The 21,748-nt window shown below is 43.5% G+C and overlaps 1 protein-coding gene across 1 annotated transcript in view; it reads left to right on the top strand.

The window, feature by feature from the left end:
* The window catches only part of C4H15orf40 (chromosome 4 C15orf40 homolog), a 29,317-nt gene extending 17,912 nt beyond the window's left edge, over positions 1 to 11,405 (top strand). Inside the window, exon 4 of the mRNA XM_069766087.1 lies at positions 11,013 to 11,405. Coding sequence (XP_069622188.1) covers positions 11,013 to 11,108 — 96 coding nt within the window. The 3' untranslated portion in view covers positions 11,109 to 11,405. The remainder of the gene's footprint in view (positions 1 to 11,012) is intronic.
* The last annotated feature ends 10,343 nt before the right edge of the window (positions 11,406 to 21,748 follow it).

Raw genomic sequence — 21,748 nt, 5'->3', positions numbered from 1 at the left:
ATATTCCCTGTGACCTTCCACCAACACCGGAGGGGGTGTCGACCCAGAACCTTCCTTGACTGACCCTAATGGTTTTAAAAGAGATTTATGGAACACATTAGACAATTTAAGTGAGGCTGGAAGACGCAATCTATAGGCTACCGGATCGACTATTTTCACAATCAATAGGGCCTAATTTGGCAGACAGAACGTTCAGGTTGATATTCCGTGTGGAAAGCCAAACCTTCTCTCCAACCTGAAACATGTGACCCGGAGCTCTCTTTCTATCCGCGAACAACACACTTAGATAGGAGAAAAAAAGGATCATCCCCGCGCTGCCGCAAGAAGAATTTCAAAAATTGTAGAGGTTTTCAACGTGGTTTATTCTACGCGTTTCAGGATTCAGATGACCCCTTCATCAGGACATACCACAAATATTGTACAAGAGTCATAGGTATACAGGGTTTAAGTACATGGCAGCATTTGGAAGCGACGTCCAATGGATTAGATAACACCCAGTGTCAGAGTTCAGGCTCATCAGGAAATTCACATAACAAGATTAACAATCATCAGAGAAATACAAATTGATATTTTACACATTTAGCCTTATTTTTGTTTATAGGATAACAAAAATTGAAAAGAGCGAAAAGAAAAAAAAAAAAAAGCACGGTCTCACAGAGCGGAACCGAACTCACATTGGAAAAAATAAAACATTCAGAGGTGAAGGCATTTACTTTGAGCTTCAGGGAAACAAAGAAATTGAGTTCCAGCTCCTAAAACAATGCATTAAGTCTGTACACCATGGACATTTGGATTTTATGCTTGGATTTAATTAATGCATTGTTTTAGGAGCTGGAACTCAATTTCTTTGTTTCCCTGATGATCGTCAAGTTTACCTGCAGCGGAGTTCCGTGCACCTGCGGTGATTACTGGTGAGCTCGCTACGAACTTTTCTCTATATATATTTACTTTGAGCTACTGAGCTGGAGGATAGACTCTTGGAGAGCACAGGTTGCCAGTGTTGAACCATAGTTAAAATACTTTTTTTATTAATAAATATTAAAATAATTTTTTATGTTAAAAGTGGAAATTTGTTTGTCAAATTATTTGGGAGTATGTCATACCACAACAAGAAATAATTAAGAAACGGGGAGTTAAAATGCTGGAGCATACACCAAATGAGGATCACTTCACTAAAAGTGAGAGAAAATGGGCACATCTGATTAAAGGGAACCTGTCACCCCGAAAATCGCGGGTGAGGTAAGCCCACCGGCATCAGGGGCTTATCTGCAGCATTCTGTAATGCTGTAGATAAGCCCCCGATGTTACCTGAAAAAGGAGAAAAAGACGTTATATTATACTCACCCAGGGGTGGTCCCGCTGCTGGTCAGGTCGGATGGGCGTCTCTGGTCCGCTGCGGCGCCTCCCATCTTCATTACAAGACGTCCTCTTCTGATCTTCAGCCACGGCTTCGGCGCAGGTGTACTTTGCTCTGCCCTCTTGAGGGCAGAGGATAGTACTGCAGTGCGCAGGCGCCGGAAAGGTCAGAGGCCCGGCGCCTGCACACTGCAGTACTTTGTCTGCCCTCAACAGGGCAGAGCAAAGTACGCCTGCGCCGGAGCCGTGGCTGAAGATCAGAAGAGGACGTCTTGTAATGAAGATGGGAGGCGCCGCAGCGGACCAGAGACGCCCATCCGACCTGACCAGCAGCGGGACCGCCCCTGGGTGAGTATAATATAACGTCTTTTTCTCCTCTTTCAGGTAACATCGGGGGATTATCTACAGCATTACAGAATGCTGCAGATAAGCCCCTGATGCCGGTGGGCTTACCTCACCCGTGATTTTCAGGGTGACAGGTTCCCTTTAATTCATGGAGAGTCCAGAGGACAAATGCTCCCCCAGTAATATGGAACAAAGCTGACGGGTTCGAGTGCCAGCTAGAGCACAAAAAAAAAAAGGGGGTTCGGCTTCTAGAAAGGCACAGAAAGGTACATTCATTTTAGCAGTTTGCATTACAAGAAATGGCTCAAAAACATCCCTAATAACCAGTTTCGCCGGATTAGAAAAAACTGTACCACTGCTGATGATTTTAAGGAACAATCTAATTTACTGAAGAATAAATTTGCTGTCCAAAAATATCCTTCTTATATTGCCTTCAAAAACTCGGCAAAATTAGACCAGCTCTCATTACTTGTACATAAAGAAAAAAACCCTGTTATGGACAAGCATGCATTGAATTTTATTACACAATATTCTGATGAGCACAAAAAGATTCGTGATCTCCTTCAAAAAAATTAGCATATTTTACTGAACGACCCTATATTGAATAAATTACTTCCAAGGAATCCCTCTATCACATTCCGAAGGGCTCCCACTATCAGGGACCTAATAGCCCCTAGTCGCCTGAAAAAAAATATTAATACTAATGAGGTTACAAATAAGGGCATATTTAAATGCGGTACCAAGAATTGCCTTTGCTGCCTCAGTATTAATCACAGAACTAAGAATATTACTTCTTTCACTACCAAAGAGAGTTTTATGGTCCCCTTTTTCTTGAACTGCAACTCCGATTTTGTGATTTATGTTATTGAATGCCCCTGCGGAAAACAATATGTCGGGAGAACTACACAAGCATTACACCTCCGACTTAATTCGCATCGATATAATATAAAAAATGGTCTCCTTACCCATGGCCTTTCTAGGCACTATACCTTGGTACATAATAAAGATTTTAAAGCCATAAAAATTAGTCCTATTGATCACATCCCAGCACATGTCCCTAATAGAGTCATGAAACTGAACAGAAAAGAGGTTTATTGGATTTACAAGCTAGGCAGCCTGAAACCTCATGGTCTTAATGAAATTACTGAAGTTTCTATCTGATTTTTGCAGGCTTTTAATGTATGTGGGCTGACTATTTTTTCATATGTATGCATATATATAAATATGTGTATGTATTTATATTTTTTATATCTATTTATATATTTTTATATCTATTTATATATTTTTTATTAACATATTTGTAGAACTAAAAATTACCTTAATGATTTTAATACTAAGTTTTAATGGCTGTAAGATTCTGCTTATATTTGTATACTATGTTTATGTGCTTATTCTTTGTCCAATTATTAAGTTTCTGTGCCTTTCTGGGAGCCGAACCCCCTTTTTTTTGTGCTCTAGCTGGCACTCGAACCCGTCAGCTTTGTTCCATATTACTGGGGGAGCATTTGTCCTCTGGACTCTCCATGAATTAATCAGATGTGCCCATTTTCTCTCACTTTTAGTGAAGTGATCCTCATTTGGTGTATGCTCCAGCATTTTAACTCCCCGTTTCTTAATTATTTCTTGTTGTGGTATGACATACTCCCAAATAATTTGACAAACAAATTTCCACTTTTAACATAAAAAATTATTTTAATATTTATTAATAAAAAAAGTATTTTAACTATGGTTCAACACTGGCAACCTGTGATCTCCAAGAGTCTATCCTCCAGCTCAGTAGCTCAAAGTAAATGCCTTCACCTCTGAATGTTTTATTTTTTCCGATGTGAGTTCGGTTCCACTCTGTGAGACCGTGCTTTTTTTTCTCTTTTCAATTTTTGTTATCCTATAAACAAAAATAAGGCTAAATGTGTAAAATATCAATTTGTATTTCTCTGATGATTGTTAATCTTGTTATGCGAATTTCCTGATGAGCCTGAACTCTGACACTGGGTGTTATCTAATCCATTGGGCGTCGCTTCCAAATGCTGCCATGTACTTAAACCCTGTATACCTATGACTCTTGTACAATATTTGTGGTATGTCCTGATGAAGGGGTCACCTGAACCCTGAAACGCGTAGAATAAACCACGTTGAAAACCTCTACAATTTTTGAAATTCTTCTTGCGGCAGCGCGGGGATGATCCTTTTTTTCTCCTATCTAAGTGTGTGCTTCAATCAGGTCCTGCACTGACCTGTGGATCTGCAGCAGCCGCCATTAATATATGTCCTTCCTTCAATCTCACCAGGTGAGTAGTTCTCTTGGTGGGCAACTTTGTGTAACGTTTGCGCTTTTGTGTCTCCCTCTTTTCACTGACTATCCGCGAACAACTTATACTTCCCTTGAGCCCTGGAAATATTATGCCGTACCTCAGCCCACAGATCCCTTAACCCCTGAACAGATCCCTCCGCCCCGGGACAACCGGAATCCAATCGTGAGAGTTCCCCAAAATGAGGATTAAAGCCATAATTGGCCAGAAATTGGGACATACTAGTAGACTGACATACACAGTTGTTAAAGGCGAATTCAGCCAAAGGTAGAGAGTCGTACAATCTCTCGTTCCAATTCAGACGAGATCCCCGCTACCACCACCCCGAGGCGAAGAATGGAGAATGGCGGCTTGGGGGGAGACACAGGCTCAAAACATCGGGACAAGGCATCGACTTTAACGTTTTTAGAACCAGGACGAAAAGTAATAGCAAACTGAAACCGGGATAGAAAAAGCAACCAACGAGCTTGTTTAGGGGTCAATCTTTAAAGAGAAGAAGAGCTTGCAGCCCTCCTTAAAAACTCTATAAACTCTTTTTTATTACTGGAAAACGTATCAGGTAACTTAACAGGGGGTTCGGGAGGGACCAGAGCAACTTCTCTAGCCCCCGCCCCCTAAATTCCCGAGGACAGAGCCCCCTGAACTGTGTCCGTCACCTGCTGTTGGGACTGGACCAGGGCTTGCTGCTTTTGGTTTAGTTTCTGCAGCATCTGAGACAGATGCTTCACCTGCTCAGACAGGGTGTGCATCGAGTCAATACTACACCCTAACCACAGAAGGCTACTGTTACGGTCAGTTATAATGTCAGGAACCTTGTGACAGACTTGTCTAGGTCCGGACAGGAGTCCTGTACTACGCGGAACGGGACAGGTTGACAGCACCAGCAGACACAGAACGGCATGGTCGCAGGCGTGCAGGACCTGCGGCACGTGATTTGCAGGAGGAGGGGCGGGACCAGCTGCCGGAGCTCCTGGAGCGATCAGCGGAGCACCGATGGTACAGTCGGGGGGTGACCGACTGGGGAGCCGACAAGCGTATAAACAGAAGAGTAACCAGGTACAAGCGGGTGTCAGGAAACCGAGCAGGTAACATAAGAGCCGATGGAACAACCGAAAGGGAAGTCAGAAACTAAGCCAGTGTCAGAAAACCAGATAATCCACAGACAGAGCCTAATCAACAGGCGAGTGTGACGTGGGGGACAGGCCAGGTCAAAACGGGACGTAAACTGACAAGGCAGGCACAAACACAAGCGTACAAGGGTCACTTAACTCAGCCGAGGGCAGAAGTATAACTGACAAGGATGCAAGCCTCCTGCAGCTATAAAAAGCCCTACCCTGTCCAAAGGGAGGCCACAACATTAACCCCCGAGGCTCCTGCTCAAATCCTACCATAGGATCATGACAGTATATACTCGAGTATAAGCCGAGGCGCCCAATTTTGCCACAAAAAAATTGGGAAAACTTATTGACTCGAATATAAGCCTAGGGTGGGAAATGCAGCACCTACTGATAAATTTCAAAAATAAAAATAGATACCAATAGAAGTAAAATTAATTGAGACATCAGTAGGTTAAATGTTTTTGAATATCCATATTGAATCAGGAGACCCATAAGATGCTCCATACAAAATACGCTCCATATAATACTCCATAATGGATCAGCATGTTAGGGCATGTTAGGTTAGGCTATGGGTTGAACTAGATGGACTTCCTTCAACCTTAATAACTATGTTACAATGTTACTTTAAAGTTCATGATGGGCCCCATAAGATGCTCCATACAAAAATATGCCCCATATAATGCTCCATAAAGGTTAATGATGGCCCTATAAGATGCTCCATATTAAAATATGCCCCATATAATGCTGCTGCTGTGATTAACCAAAAAAAAAATGATATACTTACCTCTCGTCGCTGCCCGCTGCTCCTCAGCGTCGCCGGCTCTCTGCAATGACTTGTTGAGGCAGAGGGCACCCACTAACTACGTCATCACGCCCTCTGACCTGAACGTCACGGCCAGAGGACAGGTGAATATTGAATGGCTCACCCTCCCCCAGTCCTATTCACCCTCCTGGTGCGGCATATCGGTCCCTGCATCTCGGGCACTGGCATCTCTGTTCATGTCTTCCTTCCTGTGCTGAGCAGTCAGTGATACCGCAAATTAAAGTAATGAGTATGCGCTCCACGCCTATGGGAGTGGAGACGCGTGCATATTCATTACTTTAATGAGTGGTACCACATGACCGCTCAGCACAGGAAGGAAGACGGGAAGAAAGATGCTGGCACCCGAGATGCAGGGACTGATTGATATGCAGCAATGACATGAGGGTGAGTATGATGTCTTCTGCTCCCCCTACCCCGCCGGCAATGACTCGTGTATAAGCCAAGAGGGGAGTTTTCAGCACAAAAAATGTGCTGAAAATCTCGGCTTATACACGAGTATATATGGTTTGTGTGTATGTGTGATGGGGGGCCATATCCATGTTGGGAGGGAGGGAGATGCAGGCACAGGTAATATTCGCTGCTCCCCTGTGAATCAACTCGGGCAGCTTCAGCACGGAGGTGATGGACAGCAGGTGCAGTGAATATTACATGAGGCTAATGACCACTCCAGAGCTGCTCCCCCTCCTCTACAGCACAGCACATCTTACAGATTCGGATTATAAGACGCACCCCCCACTTTCCCGCAAAATTTGGGGGAACAAAAGTGCGTTTTATAATCCAAAAAATACGGTATATTGCTCCAAAAAAATAAAGGGATCACTTAAACAACAGAATATAACTCCAAGTAAATCAAACTTCTGTGAAATCAAACTGTCCACTTAGGAAGCAACACTGTTTGACAATCAATTTCACATGCTGTTGTGCAAATGGAATAGACAACAGATAGAAATTATTGGCAATTATCAAGACACACTCAATAAAGGAGTGGTTCTATAGGTGGGGTCCACAGACCACATCTCAGTACCAATGCTTTTTGGTTGATGGTTTGGTCACTTTCGAATGTTAGTTGTGCTTTCACACGTGGTAGCATGAGACGGACTCTACAACCCACACAAGTGGCTCAGGTAGTGCAGCTCATCCAGGATGGCACATGAATGCGAGCTGTGGCAAGAAGGTTTTCTGTGTCTGTCAACGTAGTGTCCAGAGGCTGGAGGCGCTACCATGAGACAGGCCAGTACACAAGGAGACGTGGAGGGGGCCGTAGGAGGGCAACAACCCAGCAGCAGGACCGCTACCTCAGCCTTTGTGCAAGAATAGGAGCACTGCCAGAGCCCTGCAAAGTGACCTCCAGCAGGCCACAACTTTGCATGTGTGTGCACAAACGGTTAGAAACCGACTCCATGAGGATGGTCTTAGTGCCCGACGTCCACAGATGGGGGTTGTGCTCACAGCCCAACACCGTGCAAGGCCCTTGGCATTTGCCACAGAACACCAGGACTGGCAAATTCGCCACTGGCGCCCTGTGCTCTTCACAGATGAAAGCAGGTTCACACTGAGCACATGTGACAGATGTGACAGAGTCTGGAAACGCCGTGGAGAGCGATCTGCTGCCTGCAACATCCTTCAGCATGACCGATTTGGCAGTGGGTCAGTAATGGTGTGGGGTGGTATTTCTTTGGAGGGCCGCACAGCCCTCCATGTGCTCGCCAGAGGTAGCCTGACTACCATTAGGTACCGAGATGAGATCCTTAGACCCCTTGTGAGACCATATGCTGGTGCGGTTGGCCCTTGGTTCCTCCTAATGCAGGACAATGTCAGACCTCATGTGGCTGGAGTGTGTCAGCAGTTCCTGCAAGATGAAGGCATTGAAGCTATGGACTGGCCCGCCCGTTCCCCAGACCTGAATCCGATTGAACACATCTGGGATATCATGTCTTGCACGTCCACCAACATCACGTTGCACCACAGACTGTCCAGGAGTTGGCGGATGCTTTAGTCCAGGTCTGGGAGGAGATCCCTCAGGAGAGCATCTGCCGCCTAATCAGGAGCATGCCCAGGCTTTGTAGGGATGTAATACAGGCATGTGGAGGCCACACACACTACTGAGGATTATTTCCTTGTCTTGAGGCATTTCCACTGAAGTTCGATCAGCCTGTAACTTCATTTTCCACTTTGATTTGGAGCATCATTCCAACTCCAGACCTCCGTGGGATATTAGTTGTGATTTACATTCATAATTTTTAGGTTTTATTGTTCTCAACACATTCCACTATGTTATGAATAAAGATTTACAACTGGAATATTTCATTCAGTGACATCTAGGATGTGGGATTTTAGCATTCCCTTTATTTTTTTTTTGAGCTGTGTATATACAGGTGCTTCTCACTAAATTAAGATATCAAAAAGTTAATTTATTCAGTTCTTCAATACAGAAGGTGAAACTCATATATTATATAGAGTCATTACAAACAGAGTGATGTATTTCAAGTGTTTATTTCTGTTAATGTTGATGGTTTTGGCTTACAGCCAATGAAAACCCAAAAGTCATTATCTCAGTAGATTAGAATAATTAGCAAAAAACACTTACAAAGGCTTTCTAAGTGTTTAAAAAGGTCCCTTAGTCTGTTTCAGTAGGCTCCACAATCATGGGGAAGACTGCTGACTTGACAGATGTCCAGAAGGCAGTCACTGACACACTCCACAAGGAGGGTAAGCCACAACAGGTCATTGCTAAAGAAGCTGGCTGTTCACCGAGTGCTGTATCCAAGCATATTAATGGAAAGTGGAAGGAAAAAGTCCGGTAGGAAAAGGTGCTCAAGCAACTGGGATAACCACAGCCTTGAAAGGATTGTTAAGGAAAAGCCTTTCAAAAACTGGGTGGAGATTCACAAAGAGTGGACTGCTACTGGAGTCATTGCTTCAAGAGCCACCACACACACCATAAACATTTATATAAAAGTGTCTAATAATGCACTATATTTATTATCCAAAATGAGCCACTATGATAAGTTTGGTGCATCTAATCTTGGCTAATTACATGTGTAATTGCAAATCCATATTAATAAAACTGCTCTATTGCGTTTTATTTTGAGTTGCTGGCCATGATGCTCAGAGCCTGTTAGCGTAGAACAATGAATGTGTTACCTAGTTCATTATGTAATGTGACTTTATTCGCTATCTGTGAAAATTCTAAAGCTGAATGTTGCCTGTACCACTGTCTTTTATAGTATTCTTGTGCCAACTGTTCTCCCAATAGATATATATATATATATATATATATATATATATATATATATATATATATATATATATATACCGTATATACTCGAGTATAAGCCGACCCGAGTATAAGCCGACCCCCCTAATTTTGCCACAAAAAACTGGGAAAACCTATTGACTCGAGTATAAGCCTAGGGTGGAAATGCAGCATTTACCGGTGAATTTCAAAAATAAAAATAGATCATTATTTCCCCATAGCTGTGCCATATAGTGCTCTGCACCGTTCATATTTCCCCATAGGTGTGAACCATATAGTGCTCTGCACCGTTCATTGTGCCCCCTAGCTGTGCCATATACGGTGCTCTGCACCGTTCATTGTGCCCCATAGATGTGCCATATACGGTGCTCTGCACCGTTCACTGTGCCCCATAGCTGTGCCATATACGGTGCTCTGCACCGTTCACTGTGCCCCATAGCTGTGCTGTGCCATATACGGTGCTCTGCACCGTTCACTGTGCCCCATAGCTGTGCCATATACGGTGCTCTGCACCGTTCACTGTGCCCCATACATAGCTGTGCTGTGCCATATACGGTGCTCTGCACCGTTCACTGTGCCCCATACATAGCTGTGCTGTGCCATATACGGTGCTCTGCACCGTTCACTGTGCCCCATAGCTGTGCTCCATATACGGTGCTCTGCACCGTTCACTGTGCCCCATAGCTGTGCTGTGCCATATACGGTGCTCTGCACCGTTCACTGTGCCCCATAGCTGTGCTGTGCCATATACGGTGCTCTGCACCGTTCACTGTGCCCCATAGATGTTCCACATAAATTTGTGCCGCCGCTGCCGCAATAAAGAAAAAAAAACACATACTCACCTCCCTTGATTGCAGCTCCCGGCGTCTCGTTCCGGCGCCTCCATCTTCCCGGCGTCTCTGCTCTGACTGATCAGGCAGAGGGCGCCGCGCACACTGTATGCGTCATCGCGCCCTCTGCCTGAACAGTCAGAGAGCAGAGACGCCGGGAAGATGGAGGCGCCGGCCGGGAAGATGGATCGGCGCCCGGCGGCTGGAACGAGGACAGGTGAATATGCTATACTCACCTAGTCCTGGCGATCCTCGCGCTGTCCCCTCCTGTCTTCGGCGCTGCAGCTTCTTTCTCTATCAGCGGTCACCGGCACCGCTGATTAGAGAAATGAATAAGCGGCTCCGCCCCTATGGGAGGTGGAGCCGCTTATTCATTTCTGTAATGAGCGGTCCCACGTGACCGCTGAAGAGAGGAAGAAACTGCAGCGCCGAAGCCCGTGGGACGGCAGGGACAGCGCGAGGATCGCTGGGACTAGGTAAGTATACCCCAGCGCCCTCACCCCCTCACCTGCCGACCCCACCGCTACCGTGACTCGAGTATAAGCCGAGGGGGGCACTTTCAGCCCAAAAATTTGGGCTGAAAATCTCGGCTTATACTCGAGTATATACGGTATATATATATAGAAAAAAAATTTTGTTTCTCCAGCGGTCAGTCCAGTGGTAGAGGAAAATATACCTTTTATTCATCCATTAAAAAGTTCCAGATTTCTTCAGTGGCGATGTTGCATACATTCAATCCCTTATGGACTATATAGGACTAATATATATATATATATATATATATATATATATATATATATATATATATATATATATATATATATATATATATACATATATATACATAATATATGTATATATACATATATATACACACACACACACACACACTTAACTTCACAAGAAATGCCCTTACTTTGTTAATATTAAGCAATTAAGCAGTTTTTTTTTATCTGTATCTATATATCATTACAGGGTGGCAAAAGTCGGGAGAAAGTAGTGAAGATCTCAGCCGCTATTTCACCAGAAGTTGTTTTAGAAAAACTAAAGAGTGAAGCAGCCAAAAGTTGAGTTAGATTTTCCTTCCGATGGACTTCTCGATTTGCTGAATTATTTTTCATCCGTTACAGAAAATATTTTTTTTATATGACAATGCAAAATAATTGTTTTTTTTAATAAACAGAACTTCAGAAAATCATGTACTCTGCACCACCAAAGCGAGAAAAATAATGTGCTGGTGAAGGATGTCAAGAGTCGGTATCATCCTGTGATAAGTGCATGGTTTGTCCAAATGAAAAGATTATGGGTAGAATTACAAAGTTCTTGTAATTATTTACCTCTAATTAAAAATTCTATCTAAAAAATTAAGGAGATTTTGAATTCTATTGATTATTGTTCGGTGCCTAGCTTACCAGCCACCAATACATACTCTCTGGAGTGGCCAGTTTCCTACACAAGAAGCGCAACATTTACAAGCTTTTTACCGAAACATGGCTGACACCCTCTGACACAGCCTCCCCTGTTGCGCTATATTACGGCGGCCTCCACTTCACCCACACGCCTTGTCCTGGCAACAGACATGGTGGAGGAGTGGGCCTTCCCCTTTCTTCCAACTGTACCTTTAACCCAATCCCACCTCTTTTGAAGTCCACTTTGTCTACATCTACTCTCCCTCCAGCCTCCAAATGGCCGTCATATACCGACCTCCGGGCCCGACCACTGCCTTTATTGACCAATTCTCCACCTGGCTCCTTCACTTTCTGTCTCCTAACATTCCCACCATCATCATGGGTGACTTCAACATCCCCATTGACACCCACCAGTCAGCAGCCTCCAAACTCCTGTCCCTTCCTTCGTCTTTTGGACTTAATCAGTGGTCCTCCTCAGCCACCCACACAGACGTACACACATTAGACCTGGTCTTCACCCGTTTCTGCTCCCTATCTAACTTCACCACCACCCTCTCCCTCTATCTGACCACCATTTACTCACTTTCTCATCACTGTCCTCCACATGTCACCCATGTCCAGCAACATGTGCACCCCCGCAGAAACAATGCTCTTCTAGACCCTCGCACACTCTCTGACTATTCAGTCACTGTCCTCCATAGCCTCACTCCACAACACAGACACTGCCACTAGTTTCTACAATGCCACCCTGTCATGCATAGCAGAGTGCGACGAATCAATAGACAACCCTGGCACAGTAACATCACTAAAAAGCTTCGGCAAGTATCCAGAATTGCAGAACGGCGTTGGAAGAAAATGCATTCACAAGATGATTTCACTGCACTCAAACAAGCAACACTCGCATTCAAATCATCTGTCACCTCTGCTAAACAGGCCTACGTTACATCCCTTGTATCTTCCTTATCCCACAACCCCAAACAGTTGTTCAAAACTTTTAACTCCCTCCTCCGCCCGCCACTGCCCCCTCAGACTTCCTTAATCTTTGCTGAGGACTTTGCCATGCACTTCAAAAATAAGATAGACTAAACAAGGCAAGTCTTTGTTGTCCAACCTCCACAACCCCTTTGTATGCCAGACTAATGCCCTAACCCCATAACTTCACTCTCCAAAATCCACTGAAGGACAGCTTGCTCATCTTATCTCCAAATCACACCTCACCACTTGTGCACCCCACCCCGGGACGATTTTACGGTATGAGGGGCACATTTTATAGGCGTTTATTTCAGCGTGTGCAGGGAGCATAACTAAAAGAGCCACCTTGTCAGAATGCAGTGTTAGTGCTGCACAAGCTGGCTCTTTTAGTTACAAACGCCTGAGGGGGTGACAGGTTCCCTTTAAACCGCACATCCAAGCTCTCGCCACCTCCTGTCGCCTCCAATTCAAAAATATTTCCAGAATCTGTCCTTCCCTCAACCCTCACTACCAAAATGCTTGTGCATGCCCTAATCATCTCCCGCCTCGACTACTGCAACATCCTCCTTTGTGGCCTACCCTCTAACACTCTCGCACCCCTCCAGTCTGTCCTTAATTAATCTCTCTCCTCGCTACACTCCTGCTTCCCCTCTTTGCAAATCCCTTTAACACTGTCTTACAAAGCCATCCATAACCTTTCTCCTCCATATATTTCCGAACTAATCTCTCAATATCTTCCCTCACGTAATCTCTGGTCCTCCCAAGACCTCCTTCTCTCCTCCACGCTTATTTGATCCTCTCCCAATGGCCTCCAAGACTTCTCCTGAATATCCCCCATCATCTGGAATTCTGTGTCCCAACATGTCCAGTTATCCACCACATTTGGATCCTTCAAACGGAACCTGAAAACCCATCTCTTCTAAGAAGCTTACAGCCTGTAATGACCACCTCAACACCATCGGAGCTACCGCAACCCCCGACCTACTGTCTCCTTCCCCACAATCCTTTAGAATGTAAGCCCGCAAGGGCAGGGTCCTCTCCCCTCTGTATCAGTCTGTAATTGTTAGTTTGTTTACTGTAAGTGATATTTGTATTTTGATGTAACCCCGTCTCATGTACAGCACCATGGAATTAATGGTGCTACATAAATTAATAATACTATAGAGCAGTGGTCCCCAACTCCAGGCCTCGAGGGCCGCCAATAGTGCAGGTTTTCAGGATTTCCTTAGTATTGCACAGGGGTTGGAATCATCACCTGTGCAGATGATCACATTACCACCGATGCAATACTAAAGAAATCCTGAAAACCTGCACTGTTGGCGGCCCTCGAGGCCTGGAGTTGAGGACCCCTGCTATAGAGCTTTAAATCTTTAATTTGAAGCTAGCAGAATCCTTTAGTGCCTCTGCACTTCTTCGATACTGCAAAGGCAAAGCTGCCACTGCATGGGCCAGTAGCGTGACAATAATGCTGGGCTGAACTGTCAATCATTCTGCACAGCTCTTGAAAAGTGTTTACCCACAAACAAAGATGTATTGATTTTTAATCAATAGATCTTGGAATAAAAATAATTTCCATAATTGGATGTGTTAATAAAAAAATAAAGTGTTCCTGTGCTGAGATAATCTTATAAATGTGCCCCTGCTGTGTACTGTGTAATGGCTGTGTCTGACCTTACAGGAATATGGTCTGATCATACCACAGCTCCTGGGCAGGGGAGGAAGCAAATGAGTATACAGATATTACAGCATGGGATAGTAGCTGATTCTTTTTGTGAGGAACAATATTCCCTGCCTGTGCTGTAATGTCTGTATACTCTTGTATAATAGCACAATTGCGATACACCTTAAATAAAGTGCTTAAGTAGGGACCCAAGCCTTAATAGTATATCAGATAAACTTGGCACTCAGACGGATACAGACATTTTTAACCCCTTACCGACATCGGACGTACTATACCGTCCGATGTCGGCTCCCCTGCTTTGATGCAGGGCTCCGCGGTGAGCCCGCACCAAAGCCGGGACATATCAGCTGTTTTGAACAGCTGACATGTGCCCGTAATAGGCGCGGGCAGAATCGCGATCTGCCCGCACCTATGAACTAGTTAAATGCCGCTGTCAAACGCAGACAGCGGCATTTGAAGGGACACTGTCACCTGAATTTGGAGGGAACTATCTTCAGCCATGGAGACAGGGTTTTGGGGTTTTTGATTCACCCTTTCCTTACCCGCTGGCTGCATGCTGGCTGCAATATTGGATTGAAGTTCATTTTTTGTCCTCCGTAGTACATGCCTGCACAAGGCAAGATTGCCTTGCGCAGGCGTGTACTATGGAGGACAGAGAATTAACTTCAATCCAATATTGCAGCCAGCATGCAGCCAGCGGGTAAGGAAAGGGTGAATCAAAAACCCCAAAACCCCGCCTCCATGGCTGAAGATTGTTCCCTCCAAATTCAGGTGACAGTGTCCCTTTAACTACCGCTTCCGGCCGGGCGGCCGGAAATGACGTCATCGCCGACCCCCGTCACATGATCGGGGGTCGGCGATGCGTCTCCATTGTAACCATAGAGGTCCTTGAGACCTCTATGGTTACTGATCGCCGGTGGCTGTGAGCGCCACCCTGTGGTCGGCGCTCACAGCACACCTCCATTTCTGCTACATAGCAGCGATCAGCAGATCGCTGCTATGTAGCAGAGGCGATCGTGTTGTGCCTGCTTCTAGCCTCTCATGGAGGCTATTGAAGCATGGCAAAAGTAAAAAAAAAAAAAAGTTGAAAAAAATGTTAAAAAAATATAAAAGTTTAAATCACCCCCCTTTCGCCCCAATCAAAATAAATCAATAAAAAAATATAAAATCTACGCATATTTGGTATCGCCGCGCTCAGAATCGCCCGATCTATCAACTAAAAAAAAGCATTAACCTGATCGCTAAACAACGTAGCGGGAAAAAAATTCGAAACGCCAGAATTATGTTTTTTTGGTCACCGCAACATTGCATTTAAATGCAATAACGGGCGATCAAAAGAACGTATCTGCACCGAAATGCTATCATTAAAAACGTCATCTCGGCACGCAAAAAATAAGCCCTCAACCGACCCCAGATCATGAAAAATGGAGACGCTAGGGGTATCGGAAAATGGCGCAATTTTTTTTTTTTTTTTTTAGCAAAGTTAGGAATTTTTTTTCACCACATAGGTAAAAAATAATCTAGTCATGTTTGGTGTCTATGAACTCGTACTGACCTGGAGAATCATAATGTCAGGCCATTTTAAGCATTTAGTGAACCTAGCAAAAAAGCCAAACAAAAAACAAGTGTGGGACTGCACTTTTTTTGCAATTTCACCGCACTTGGAATTTTTTTCCCGTTTTCTAGTACACGACATGCTAAAATCAATGATGTCGTTCAAAAGTACAACTCGTCCCGCAAAAAAATAAGCCCTCACATGGCCAAATTGACGGAAAAATAAAAAAGTTATGGCTCTGGGAAGGAGGGGAGCGAAAAACAAACACGGAAAAACAAAAAATCCCACGGTCATGAAGGGGTTAAATGGCTTTAATTGCAGAGAAAAGATGTTTCAGGCAAATTAAGACCTTCATCAATGTACTAGAATTAATTGAAAAAAAAAAATTTCATATAAATTCCTAATAGTCATACAACCATAAATAACAACAAAATGTAATACTGTCAAAACTTAAAGATCGTAATTCACACTCAAATTACTCAAAATTTATTTAGAAATCTATATCTGTAAGTGAGAAAATCAGAAAAAGAAAACCATATCACACTGCTTTAAGAAATGGAAGAATGGACACCGGGTCCAGTAGTGTATCATCTGTGAGAGACCACATAAAAACAGATGGTAAGAATGAAAAACGAAAACATAAGTAACCGCTAGAGCTGAAAGGCAGCGAACTTCTAGCATATCAAGATTCCTAAGTGCTGGATGTGTGACAGCGGCGTAAACGTGCTATCCACCGCTGGTTCCTTTGTGCACCAGTTGTCTTAAGGAGCAGTACCACTAAAAGGACAGGTTTCGGGATTAGCGGCAGGTCTAGGCCAATCAGAAGTTTGGCGTATAGCCGGAAGTGACATTACGTGTGACGCGGTAAGGTCCTGTTCTGCGGTAAGGAGCATATAGTGAAGGAGAACTTACAGGAGCAGTCGATCACATGTGCGGCTTGCATGTCAGCCGCCAGAAAGATGTGTTCCACCAAAAATGATGTGGAACTCAGCATGGTAACTATGGTAATGTGAATACTGTAGACAAAAGTGTTGTGAGTTAATGCAATGATGAAGGAGACACTAGTGGGAGAATAGTAATGCCCAAAGTGGATGTGAAGGTCTATGTCTGGCTCTGGAAGAGAGGAGAAAAACATTGTATTAGACAAACAGTATCATACGAAAGGACACTTAAGGAAAAGAATGGAATTAGATAAAAAGATTTTTAAACAGACATGTGAGACCATGTTGATATAGTCAGAAATTCTATAAACAGATCATAGCATGGATAATCATTCACATAAAAGCTTGAAGGTCATATTCCCTATTTAAGCCTTTTGAGCCAGGGAGTTTAATTCGTGGATCCAAAAGGCTTCCCTACATTTTAGGAGACTGATGCGGTCACATCCTCATCTAGGAGGAGGAATATGTTCAATGATTTGAAATTTAAATTGAGTGACGTTATATCCTGCTGTTACAAAGTGATGTGGTAGGAGTAATAGAAGCTTTTTACATCTAATGGTTGATTTGTGTTTGGATATACCATCCTTAATCAGTTGCATAGTCTTCGCCAATGTACAGAAGGAATCACAAGTTGTGTAATCTCTGATGGTATATTTTTTCCAGTATATGAATGATGTAATAGGTTACCCGGTAATACATTACTACATTACATAGTAGTAGTTAAATAGCTTGAAAAAAGGCCCTAGGTCCATCAAGTTCAACCTTTCTCCACCAATTGTACGTTTCAGCACTAATTTAACTATAGCCCGCAATGTTACGTGTATTGAGGAAATCATCCAACCCTTTTTTAAAAGCTGTAATAGTGTCTGCAATTACTACCTCTTGTGGTCGGGCATTCCACATTCTGATTATTCTAACTGTAAAGAACATTTTCCTATTTAACTGTCGGAATTGCCTTTCATCCACCCGTAATGAGTGCCCCCGGTCCTTAGTATGGTCTTTGGAAGGAATAAGTCATGCACCAGTCCTTTGTACTGACACTCGTAAGACTGCCTAGTGTAGTCGAAACGCGTCGACTGGGTCATGTCGACCATGTACATTTCTCTTTTGTATGCACTATAATTTCTTTTGAAAAAGAAAAGCAAAATCCAGTCCTGTTGAGCCAGACTCCAATTCTTTTTATTTTCCTTGATGTGAGGCCAGGGCGAGGCGAGGTGTATGAGTCCCAGGTGGATGAGAATAGAGCAACTGGGTGAGCTGGAATCAAGTCTCTATAATTGTTATAATTTTAAGGGTAGGTTAATTTTAACATTGAGAGATAGAATATCAAAAATAAAATCTAGAAAATCACATTGTATAAATAATATAAATTTATTTGAATTTTGCAGTGAGAAATAAGTATTTAATCCCTCTGGCTAACAAGACTTAATACTTGGTGGCAAAACCCTTTTTGGCAAGCACAGCAGTCAGACGTTTTTTGTAGTTGATGATGAGGTTTGCGCACATGTCAGGAGGAATTTTGGTCCACGCCTCTTTGCAGATCATCTCTAAATCATTAAGATTTTGAGGCTGTCGCTTGGCAACTCAGAGCTTCAACTCCCTCCATAAGGTTTCTATGGGATTAAGGTCTGGAGACTCGCTAGGCCACTCCATGACCTTAAGATGTTTCTTTTTGAGCCAATCCTTTGTTGCCTTGGCTATATGTTTTGGGTCATTATCTTGCTGTGGAAGACCCATCCTCGTCCCACTTTTTATGTCCTGGTGGAGGGAAGGAGGTTATCACTCAGGATTTTACGGTACATGGCTCCATCCATTCTCCCATTGATGCAGTACAGTAGTCTTGTGCCCTTAGCAGAGAAACACCCCCAAAACATAATGTTTCCACCTCCATGCTTGACAGTGGGTACGGTGTTCTTTGGGTCATAGGCAGCCTTTCTCTTCCTCCAAACATGGCGAGTTGAGTTAATGCCAAAGACCTCAATTTTTGTCTCATCTGACCACAGCACCTACCAATCACAGAATCATCCAGGTGTTCATTGGCAAACTTCAGACGGGCCTGCACATGTGCCTTCTTGAGCAGGGGTACTGCAGGATTTTAAACGTTTACGGTGTAATGTGTTATCAATGGTTTTCTTGGTGACTGTGGTCCCAGCCGCCTTGAGATCATTAAAGGGACTCTGTCACCTGAATTTGGCGGGACTGGTTTTGGGTCATATGGGCGGAGTTTTCGGGTGTTTGATTCACCCTTTCCTTACCCGCTGGCTGCATGCTGGCTGCAATATTGGATTGAAGTTCATTCTCTGTCCTCCATAGTACACGCCTGCGCAAAGCAATCTTGCCTTGTGCAGGCATGTACTATGGAGGACAGAGAATGAACTTCAATCCAATATTGCAGCCAGCGGGTAAGGAAAGAGTGAATCAAACACCCGAAAACTCCGCCCATATGACCCAAAACCAGTCCCGCAAAATTCAGGTGACAGGTTCCCTTTAACAAGTCCCACCATGTAGTTTTAGGCTGATCTCTCACCTTCCTCATGATCAAAGATAACCCACGAGGTGAGATTTTGTATAGTGCCCCAGATCTATGTCGATTGACAAACATTTTGCATTTCTTCCATTTTCTTACTATAGCACCAACATTTGTCTCCTTCACACCCAGCATCTTACTTATGGTTGTGTAGCCCATTCCAGCTTTGTGCAGGTCTATAATCTTGTCCCTGACATCCTTATAAAGCTCTTTGGTCTAGCCCATGTTGTAGAGGTTAGAGTCTGACTGATTAATTGAGTCTGTGGACAGGAGTCTTTTATAAAGGTGACTATGTAAGATAGCTGTCTTTAACGCATGTAACGAGTTGATTAGGAACGTCTAACTGGTCAGTAGGAACCAGAACTAATGGTTTGTAGAGGATCAAATACTTATTGTATATAATTTATACAATGTGATTTTCTGTATTTTATTTTTGATATTCTATCTCTCAATGTTAAAATTAACCTACCAATAACCCCTTCATGACCCAGCCTATTTTGACCATAATGACCTGGCCGTTTTTTGCCATTCTGACCAGTGTCCCTTTATGAGGTAATAACTCAGGAACGCTTCAACGAATCCTAGCGGTTCTGAGATTGTTTTTTCGTGATATATTGGGCTTCATGTTAGTGGTAAATTTAGGTCGATAATTTTTGCGTTTATTTGTTAAAAAAATGGAAATTTGGCTAAAATTTTGAAAATTTCCTAATTTTCAAATTTTGAATTTTTATTCTGTTAAACGAGAGGGTTATGTGACACAAAATAGTTAACAAATAACATTACCCACATGTCTACTTTACATCAGCACAATTTTGGAAACAATTTTTTTTTTTGCTAGGAAGTTATAAGGGTTAAAATTTGACCAGCGATTTCTCATTTTTACAACGAAATTTACAAAACCATTTTTTTGGGGACCACCTCACATTTGAAGTCAGTTTGAGGCGTCTATATGACTGAAAATACCCAAAAGTGACACCATTCTAAAAACTGCACCCCTCAAGGTACTCAAAACCAACAATTTTTTTATTTTCCCAAAGGTAAAAAGGGAAACTGGACCCCAAAAGTTATTGTACAATTTGTCCTGAGTACGCCGATACCCCATATGTGGGGGGGAACCACTGTTTGGGCGCACGACAGGGCTCGGAAGGGAAGGAGCGCCATTTGACTTTTTCAATGAAAAATTGGCTCCAATCTTCAGCGGCCACCATGTTGCGTTTAGAGAGCCCCTGTATGCCTAAATATTGGAGCTCCCCCACAAATGACCCCATTTTGGAAACTAGACCCCCCAAGGAGCTTATCTAGATGCATAGTGAGCACTTTGAACCCCCAGGTGCTTCACAAATTGATCCGTAAAAATGAAAAAGTTCTTTTTTTCACAAAAAAATTCTTTTAGCCTCAATTTTTTCATTTTCACATGGGCAACAGGATAAAACGGATCCTAAAATGTGTTGGGCAATTTATCCTGAGTACACCGATATCTCGTGGTCACAAACCACTCTTTGTGCACACGGCAAGGCTCGGAAGGGAAGGAGCGGCATTTGACTTTTCAATGAAAAATTAGCTCCAATCGTTAGCGGACGCCATGTCGCGTTTGGAGAGCCCCTGTGTGCCTGAACATTGGAGCTCCCCCACATGTGACCCCGTTTTGGAAACTAGACCTCCCATGGAACTAATCTAGATGTGCGGTGACCACTTCAAACCCTCAAGTGCTTCACAGAAGTTTATAATGCAGAGCCGTGAAAATAATCATTTTTCTTTCCTCAAAAAATGTTTTAGCAAGCAATTTTTTATTTTCACAAGGGTAACAGAAGAAATTGGACACCAATAGTTGTTGCCCAGTTTGTCCTGAGTACACTGATACCCCATATGTGGGGGTAAACCACTGTTTAGGCACACGTCGGTGCTTGGAAGGGAAGTAGTGACTTTTGAAATGCAGACTTTGATGGAATGGTCTGCGGGCGTCACGTTGCGTTTGCAGAGCCCCTGATGTACCTAAACAGTAGAAACCCCCCACAAGTGACCCCATTTTGGAAACTAGACCCCCCAGGGAACTTATCTAGATATGTGTTGTGCACTTTGAACCCCGAAGTGCTTCACAGAAGTTTACAACGCAGAGCCGTAAAAATAAAAATTCATTTTTCTTTCCTCAAAAATGATGTTTTAGCAAGAAATTTTTGTTGCCCAGTTTGTCCTGAGTACACTGATACCCCATATGTGGGGGTAAACCACTGTTTGGGCACACGTCGGGGCTTGGAAGGGAAGTAGTGACTTTTGAAATGCAGACTTTGATGGAATGGTCTGCGGGCGTCACGTTGCGTTTGCAGAGCCCCTGATGTACCTAAACAGTAGAAACCCCCCACAAGTGACCCCATTTTGGAAACTAGACCCCCCAGGGAACTTATCTAGATATGTGTTGTGCACTTTGAACCCCGAAGTGCTTCACAGAAGTTTACAACGCAGAGCCGTAAAAATAAAAATTCATTTTTCTTTCCTCAAAAATGATGTTTTAGCAAGAAATTTTTTATTTTCACAAGGGTAGCAGGAGAAATTGGACACTAATAGTTGTTGCCCAGTTTGTCCTGAGTATGCTGGTACCCCATATGTGGGGGTAAACCACTGTTTGGGC

Source organism: Ranitomeya imitator, chromosome 4 (genome assembly GCF_032444005.1).
Source record: "Ranitomeya imitator isolate aRanImi1 chromosome 4, aRanImi1.pri, whole genome shotgun sequence".
Classification (NCBI taxonomy): domain Eukaryota; kingdom Metazoa; phylum Chordata; class Amphibia; order Anura; family Dendrobatidae; genus Ranitomeya; species Ranitomeya imitator.
This window is presented reverse-complemented; position numbering and strand designations above follow the sequence as displayed.